Below are 9389 nucleotides of genomic sequence, written 5' to 3' on the forward strand. Positions count from 1 at the left end.
TCTCCCCGCACCTATTCCTGTTGAATAAGTGAGTCTTTCTATTTAACCCAAACCACGCTACAAATCTCCCATTCAACATCACCAAACCAAATACTCAGTAGTATCCGGTTACCACCCATACCAGCCGTTGAATTCACTCATACATACAGATTTCACCTTATGCCATTGAAATGACAAATAAACCATAATAGTTCAATGGAACCCTATATTGGCTTTCTACTATATTATACATTACGTCTATAACCACATTAGTTATGGTCCGATTACCCATTAAATCTTATCACATGATCCAACAACGGTACAACCTTAGAAAACTCATTCTATACTTTCTCACCCATGACGTACGTCTACGTTTGGGTGAGCAAGTTCATACGTATATATCGTTAGAAATATATAGGTACCTCCCAAATAATCACTTCGTGGTGTTTTTAGCCAATTCTTAAATCGACACAAATCACTTCAACTTTTTACCAGCGGAACCAAAAAAAAAATAGACTGTCATTTCCCGGACACTGCCCTTTCCTTTATGTCTGCAGTCGCGATGGTTATGACCTGTTTTGTTACAGTATTTACACGGGGCCCCACACTCTCTTGCAAAATGACCTTCCTTGTTACAGTTAAAGCACTTCCTCTTATCTCCTCCCCTATTCTGCCTCCCTGACTTATAGCTCTCTAATCTCTTCAACTCTCTGTGTTTAAATTCTCTAGTCTTTCCTGACTCTCTTCCGAGCCTCCAAAAGCCATACTCTCGCTGTGTCTAGCCCCTCCCCTCGCTGTTTCTTCAAATCCATTCCGCAATTTACATGCATCTGCCTAATCATAGCCTCTAATTTCTCTACATCGAGATGCCCAATAAATCCATACCTCTTCTCCCAAATGGATCCATAATACCGATTTCTTTGATCCCTTATGTCCATGTATTTCTCGTCCCCAGTAAATTCTGGGACCTCTTGTGAGGATTTGCCTCCCATGGTTGGTAATGTTAAAAATCCCTTAGCCACCTCTTCTATATAACAAGTTATTCAAAACAGTTTCACACAACAATTGGAATCACCCCTTCCTGTATAGGTACTAGTCCCCCAGAATTATCTCCTACTCTACGGAGGAATTCATCCCCACAATGTAATCTTGATAATTCCTGACAGTCTCATACAACAGGAATGGGTTCTCCCTCTTTTCTATACAACCACCTGGAATTATTTATAGATGTGACTTTTGAGCAAATATTAGATCTCACACGTATACAACCTTACATGATTATTGGTTAACACTATCGGTAACCCGGAGTTTGTAAGGCTCCAGTTTCATGAAACGGATAGAGTTACGGCAAAATCTACAGTTGTTTGTGACTTTTGACTTTACTAATATTCTATTTCTCACACATGCTATTTTAATTCCTTCTGGTGTACTTTTTGTATTTGTTTAACCCAGATTATTTGTTGACTGTTCTATAATCTCTTACAGGTTACATCCCATAGGTGTACTTTTAATAGTTCCTTCTATTACAACACCGGGTAGTTTATTTTGGTAATTGGCCTATTACCGTGAATCGTTACGGACCCACCAACCTTAAATTGGCTACCTTAAAATGGCTACGCATTGATCAATTTGCTACTTTAAATTATGACGTTACCCTCAGTCAATATTTTAGCAAGTTCTCAAATCAATTTCACCAAGTAATGAATAAAGACTACTGACCTTATCCTTGCAGCCGAGATTCAATGTAGGTTTGGATTCCGTCACCATCTCTGTCATTAATCAGGTGTCCTCTGGCCTGTCTTTTAACTCTTAATGTCAAAGGGCAGGACTTTCTATTTACGAATGTATCATTCGCCTGTCAACGGTTTTCAGAGTTACCTGGAATGACAGAGGCAGGTATTGGGTTCCGGCTCAGAAGGACCAAGCTGTTATGTGAATTATTTAACAAACTATTTCAGTGTCTCTGTGCGTCTCCCAAAATCAAGAAACGGACAGAGTCCCGGTCAGAGATTTATTCATTGAGAATTCTGCCATCACAATTTCGCCGTCCTCACAATATCCTGCATACTCCTTATAAAGCCTAACAGTTTCTCTCCTCCCTAAATTGGGAGGCCCCTTTATCTTGGTTTCTCAGTTGTCTGTAGCCAGTTCTCCTTGTCCTTTGTTGTCTGGTCTAACTCTTACTCACATTGCTAAATAGTAGCTCAATGTCATAGTCTTTACTGGTCCTACACTCACACATTCTCACACAGTTTCAGGGTGTAATAATGAGTCATTACTAATTAAATCTATCACAGTCCTAGCAAAATTCTTCCTTGATAAATTGCTCTTTGCTAAGTTTTTTTGGTTCTTTTTTACCATTTTAGTTTAAAACAATCACAGTAAGGTAGTCATAGGCAGCGTGTCCGTAAGTCTAGCGAGAGCTTTCCCTAAAGTAAGGTGAATTAAATTGTCAAAATGATATAGCCTAATTAGCCTACTTCTGTCTATTCCGAAATAAATACAATCATTCAAAATAGGTTACCGAAGCATGATTTGGCCACAGAGGTACCTGAGATTCAAAAAAAAAAAAAAACTTTTGTTTTAAATCACATTGCCTACAAAAGGAAAGGCAACGCGCACAATTTGGGCATCGCATGTGGCAAATACCAAATAGATGACTGTTGAGTTGCGACTGTCAGTGAAAAGTTGAGAGTCCCAGCCAGGCATATCGCAATATTTCAAAATTAAATTGTGGGAAAACATAGTTTGGAAAGCAAATGGCTGCTGCTGTAAAGAGAAGACAATGAAACGACTAATCAGTTTTTTAGTTTGGCTCAAACAATTCTCAATGTAGGTTAATTGAGCGAACAACAGTATAGCCTATCTTATTGGCACCAGCAGAGAGCATCAGCCATATCGCTGGTGAGTGTGCACTGTGCATATTCACCCTTTATCATTGTTGGGTCAGTAACCACGTTTCCATCCACAGTTTTTAAGTGAGTAAAGTCATATTGTACAGTCGTGGTCAAAAGTTTTGAGAATGACACAAGTATTGGTCTTCACAAAGTTTGCTGCTTCGGTGTTATGAGATATTTTTGTCAGATGTTACTATGGTATACTGAAGTATAATTTCAAGCATTCCATAAGTGTCAAAGGATTCTATTGACAATTACATTAAGTTTATGCAAAGAGTCAATATTTGCAGTGTTGACCCATCTTTTTCAAGACCTCTGCAATCCGCCCTGGCATGCTGTCAATTAAATTCGGGCCACATCCTGACTGATGGCAGCCCATTCTTGCATAATCAATGCTTGGAGTTTGTCCGAATTTGTGGGTTTTTGTTTGTCCACCCGCCTCGAGGATCGACCACAAGTTCTCAATGGGATTAAGGTCTGGGGGGTGTCCTGGCCATGGACCCAAAATATCGATGTTTTGTTCCCCGAGCCACTTAGTAATCCCTTTTGCCTTATGGCAAGGAGCTCCATCAAGTTGGAAAAGGCATTGGTCATCACCAAACTGTTCTTGGATGGTTGGGAGAAGTTACTCTCGGAGGATGTGTTGGTGCCATTCTTTATTCATGGCTGTGTTCTTAGGCAAAATTATGAGTTAGCCCACTCCCTTGGCTGAGAAGCAACCCCACACATGAACGGTCTCAGGATGCTTTACTGTTGGCATGACACAGGACTGATGGTAGCGCTCACCTTGTCTTCTCCGGACAAGGTGTTTTCCAGATGCCCCAAACAATCGGATAGGGGATTCATCAGAGAAAATGACTTTACCTCAGTCCTCAGCAGTCCAATCCCTGTACCTTTTGCAGAATATCAGTCTGTCCCTGTTGTTTTTCCTGGAGAGAAGTGGCTTCTTGGCTGCCCTTCTTGACACCAGGCCATCCTCCAAAAGTCTTTGCCTAACTGTGCGTGCAGATGTACTCACACCTGCCTGCTGCCATTCCTGAGCAAGCTCTGCACTGGTGGTGCCCCGATCCCACAGCTGAATCAACTTTAGGAGACGGTCCTTGCGCTTGCTGGACATTTTGGGCGCCCTGGCGCCTTCTTCACAACAATTGAACCTCTCTCCTTGAAGTTCTTGATGATCCAATAAATGGTTGATTTAGGTGCAATCTTACTAACAGCAATATCCTTGCCTGTGAAGCCCTTTTTGTGCAAAGCAATGTTGACGGCGTGTGTTTCCTTGCAGGTAACCATGGTTAACAGAGGAAGAACAATGATTTCAAGCACCACCCTCCTTTTAAAGCTTCCGGTCTGTTATTCTAACTCAATCAGCATGACAGAGTGATCTCCAGCCTTGTCCTCGTCAATACTCTCACCTGTGTTAACGAGAGAATCACTGACATGATGGCAGCTGGTCCTTTTGTGGCAGGGCTGAAATGCAGTGGAAATGTTTTTTTGGGATTAAGTTCATTTTCATGGCAAAGAGGGACTTTGCAATTAATTGCAATTCATCTGATCACTCTTCATGACATTCTGGAGTATACGCAAATTGCCATCATCAAAACTGAGGCAGCAGACTTTGTGAAAATTAGTATTTGTGTCAGTCTCAAAACTTTTGACCATGACTGTATACAAAAAAATCACTACAGTTGTGATGGAAAAAGGAAGTTTCTGTGTAATTTTATAAATGCCGACAGACAATCAGATAATTTGTTCGTTTGACATGGTGGGATCTTTTTGTGTCAGTAAAAGTAATTATGAAGCAAATGGAGGTGGAAACGACTTTATGTGAAAATACTGATATAATCAGGGCCAGATTAATGAAAATATTTTTTTTTTGTGCAAATATACTTATGTAGAAAAGGTATTTCTGTTTTCTATTTTTTAGAAATGTGCAAAAATTTCTAAAAACCTGTTTTTGCTTTGTCATTATGGGGTATTGTGTGTAGAATGCTGAGGATTTGTATTTATTTAATCCATTTTAGAATAAGGCTGTAACGTCACAAAATGTGGGAAAGGTCAAGGGGTCTGAATACTTTCCGAAGGCACTGTATTGCCTCCTAATATTGTACAATATGTGTGTTGCTTCATTGGCCTGGGCTATTGTTTGTTTGAATTGAAGACCAGGTTGATGTCAGTCCCTTAATATAATAACCATCATATCTAAGTACATTTGGAGTCATGCCATGGTATGGTGTGTGGTCCGCCCACTATGACTCGGAAATCCATGCAGTTTATTAGGCTAAAGATTAAGTAAGTTATGATGAACTTCACAGGGGTGGTGAAAGAGCACGGTGATGAGCTTGATGCTGCTTTCAATAGAAATCGAGGGTCTTATTCAGGTGACATGATGAGCGATGCTTGACTGCCGTTTGACAAATACAAATATTCTCGCTCTTATCCTGGTCCTCTGTAGCTCAATTGGTAGAGCACGGCGCTTGTAACGCCAGGGTAGTGGGTTCGATCCCCGGGACCACCCATACGTAAAAAATGTATGCGCACATGACTGTAAGTCGCTTTGGATAAAGGCGTGTAGTATACGTCAATCGTAGGTGTTACCATCAATTAAAGAGTCTGCTCATACTGAACGTCGATCATAAGGTTTATTCAGATCACAAGCTTCAGCATGAGTAACAGGTGACATGACACCCGGAGAGCGACGCCTCAGAATGGCTGCTTGCTCTACCCTCTCCGTCATTTTCCCCCCTATTTATAAACAATGATGCCCCCTCTTCTGGCCAATCACCAGTCTCCCCTGTCTACAACCCACCTCCTGTCTGTGGTATGTGGTATTACACCTAAAACATTGCCTTCTGATACTAACCTAAACAACATTCCTTGTTCCTCCAAAATAGTCATAATCTCAATACACGACAGGCGTCTGCGAAATGGCATATTATTATTATTATCCATAATATGTCATAATGTAGACTATCCACACTGTATCTATGAGCTGTTGGCTAGATCGCAGGTGCCAAGACCAGTGTAGGCACATTTGCTATTTAACGCAACCGTTTTTGTGACAACTCAGTTGTACAGTTGAAAATGAGATGGAAACACATTGAACTTTAGATTTTTATTCGATACATGAAAACTTTAGCAAAAAAAATACATTTTGTGTGCACTGTCATCACGCACTGATTTTTATCCGCAACAAGTCCGTTTGTTGGAAACATACCAGTGGTGGGAAAATGCACATATTTTCTTTTAGGCGGATTCTAGAATATTTGCATGAAAATCTGTCACCAATTGGATGAAAACCTACCTACAGCCATTTAAACGTTTGTTTTTGGACAATCATTTCCTCCTCCAGTTTAGATGGAGGTCATATTCTATCTGTGTCTCCCCTTCTCGTAGCCCTATTATATGGACAACGTTGTTTTGATTGATCCGTTTGTCAGTATCAGCAGAGTAGGCTACCCTGTCATTTGTTGTATTAAAAATGATTCCGCTAACGTCTCCAGTCATATGAAGTGGAGTAGAATTGCATGTAATGTGTTAATAAAATAAAGAAGAACCGTATCTGATATAGCCTATAGCCCAGACTTCTACACTATATGCGCTCAGCCATGCATTGAACAGTCTTTTTTGCAAACAGTGGTCCTCTGTAGCTCAGCTGGTAGAGCACGGCGCTTGTAACGCCAAGGTAGTGGGTTCGATCCCCGGGACCGCCCATACACAAAAATGTATGCACGCATGACTGTAAGTTCTTTGGATAAAAGCGTCTGCTAAATGGCATATTATTATTATTATTATTGACTAGCCAATCTACTCATCACATTTGGAATGGTAGGCTATCTGCAAATACGATGATGCATGGAATACTTTATTATAAAGGTGCATTTATATAGATACTTTTGTACCTGTTTCCTCCAGCATCTTCGCAAGGTCCTTTGCTGTTGTTCTGGGATTGATTTGCACTTTTCGCACCAAAGTACGTTCATCTCTAGGAGACAGAACGCGTCTCCTTCCTGAGCGGTATGATGGCTGCGTGGTCCCATGGTGTTTATACTTGCGTACTATTGTTTGTACAGATGAACGTGGTACCTTCAGGCGTTTGGACATTTCTCCCAAGGATGAACCAGATTTGTGGAGGTCTACACATTTTTTTTTCTGAGGTCTTGGCTGATTTCTTTTGATTTTCCCAAAGAGGCACTGAGTTTGAAGGTAGGCCTTGAAATACATCCACAGGTACACCTCCAATTGACTCAAATTATGTCAATTAGCCTATCAGAAGCTTCTAAAGCCATGACATCATTTTCTGGAATTTTCCAAGCTGTTTAAAGGCACAGTCAACTTCGTGTATGCAAACTTCTGACCCACTGGAATTGTGATACAGTGAATTATAAGTGAAATAGTCTGTCTGTAAACAATTGTTGGAAAAATTACTTGTGTCATGCACAAAGTAGATGGCCTAACCGACTTGCCAAAACTATAGTTTGTTAACAAGAAATGTGTGGAGTGGTTGAAAAACGAGTTTTAATGACTCCAACCTAAGTGTATGTAAACTTCCGACTTCAACTGCATGTGCACACATTCGCGAGAGTAGAATGAGCGAGACTTCATGTTTCATACAAAATAAATGTGCTTTTATTTTGAAGTAGAAAAAGACAACATCTGTACATTTAATATAAAACAACATTGTGCAAACTGAAACCTTTTCAGAGATAGTTAAAGTGCCTTTTACAGTATTTATTTGGGAGTTCACCAACAGCATAGTACATAGTCCCACCAAACCATCCAAAGGCTTATAATATAATATCTTATAATAGTATCATTGTATAGATCCACTTTCCCGTGCTCCTAAAGCATGTATGTTGGATCCAGGTGAATTACGTTGGACCTCTGTGATTGCATCAGAGTGGATGGTCTTCATGTTAGTTAGAGGATGAGGCACATGTTAAGATGATACAGTACGTCAGGTTTTATTCCAGCTGATTCCAAAAATGGCTGCCTTCTGGAACAGTACATTCTCATTGCTTCTTATCTGAAGTGCAAGTGGTGATGATGATGTTCTCTACTGGTGTTTCACGTATATGGGGGCAGTCTATGTAGCTGTGTGTGTGTGTGTGTGTGTGTGTGTCTCCATCCTACACGTCGACAGGCCTGTGTGTGTTGTGTCTGTGAGGACAGCAGGCGTGCAGCAGCACCTTGCGTATGTCTCTGTTCCTCAGGCTGTACAGCAGAGGGTTGAGCAGAGAGTTCCCCGCCGCCGGCACTAGCGTAGCGTACGTATACAGGGGCGAGCTAGATGCATCGCCCAGCAAACCGTAGAGGGCGAAGGGCGTCCAGCAGCCGACGAACACTCCGAGGACTAACAACAGCCGAGAGAGGCCCTTACCCCGGCCCCCGTGCTTGCTGGCATACGATTGGTCGTCAGGCAGGAAGTGCCTCTGCGTGGCGATGGCGTGGGCGTGCCTCCTGGCGACGCGGCAGATCCCGGTGTACAGCTGCAGCGTGACTATGACAACCAGAAGGAAGCCACCGCAGAGCAACGACAGGTATGTCCGGGTCAGGGGTCGCGCAACGGAACAGGATGTGATGTCATCGAGGCAGTGCCACCCCAGCACCGGCCCCGAGCCAATCAGACATGATCCCAACCAGACGAGTGCCAGAAGACCAGTGACGCAGCGGCGCGAGTGGCGGGAGCCGTAGGTGAGGGCGTGGCTTAGAGACAGGTAACGATCCAGGGCCACGCCCATCAGGCTGAGGAGGGAGGCCGTCAGTGATGTCGCCAGCAACCCTGACGTCATCAGCTCCGACCAATCAGTGGGCTCCACGCAGAACAGGAAGAGGAAGTGGATGATCAAGGCCACGCCCGCCAGCAGGTCGGCCAATGCCAGGCTGGCGAGGAGCAGGAAGACAGGAGCACGGAGAGAAGGCGTGGCCAAGATGGCAGCCACTACGATGGTGTTCTCTGACACGATGAGAGTTCCCGATACGCACAGTGCCACTCCCCATAGGCTGAGAGGAGAGATCTCAGGCACGGCCGTGGGATCTGATTGGTCCAGCAGGGAAAGGTGCGAAGACATCCCTGAACCTGAAGACTCCTCGAACCAGACGTCAGAGTCATTTTGGGTCATTATGGGTCAAACACACCACACCTGAGAGAGAGAGAGAGAGAGAGAGAGAGAGAGAGAGAGAGAGAGAGAGAGAGAGAGAGAGAGAGAGAGAGAGAGAGAGAGAGAGAGAGAGAGAGAGAGAGAGAGAGAGAGAGAGAAGAGAGAGAGAGAGAGAGAGAGAGAGAGAGAGAGAGAGAGAGAGAGAGAGAGAAGGGATACAGAAATGTTAATACACATTGTCACTGTACTAATAGTAGCATCTCTTCCTCTCCTTCTGTCTTCCCTGCATGTGAGTAGTTGATCTACATCATCTTACTCTTACATTAGCACAGCAGACAGCCACCCTGCGCTGGGGCTGCATCTCAATAGTCTACAGTGGCTTCCTCTCCTGGGTCTTAGGCCACTACGCCATCTG

At 43.0% G+C, this 9389-nt stretch overlaps 1 protein-coding gene across 1 annotated transcript; it reads right to left on the reverse strand.

Annotated features, from left to right (window-relative positions):
• Positions 1-7477: 7477 nt before the first annotated feature.
• On the reverse strand, positions 7478-9005 carry LOC121573018 (G-protein coupled receptor 3-like). Its single transcript, XM_041885054.1, has one exon. It carries the CDS (start codon positions 8993-8995, stop codon positions 8003-8005), a length of 993 nt encoding a protein of 330 aa, XP_041740988.1. The 5' UTR covers positions 8996-9005; the 3' UTR covers positions 7478-8002.
• Between the last annotated feature and the right edge of the window lie 384 nt (positions 9006-9389).

This window comes from Coregonus clupeaformis, chromosome 8, assembly GCF_020615455.1.
Source record: "Coregonus clupeaformis isolate EN_2021a chromosome 8, ASM2061545v1, whole genome shotgun sequence".
Classification (NCBI taxonomy): Eukaryota; Metazoa; Chordata; class Actinopteri; order Salmoniformes; family Salmonidae; genus Coregonus; species Coregonus clupeaformis.

Coding starts and splice junctions, on each gene's coding strand:
- LOC121573018 (XM_041885054.1), bottom strand. CDS start 8,995: ATGACCCAAAATGACTCTGACGTCTGGTTCGAGGAGTCTTCAGGTTCA.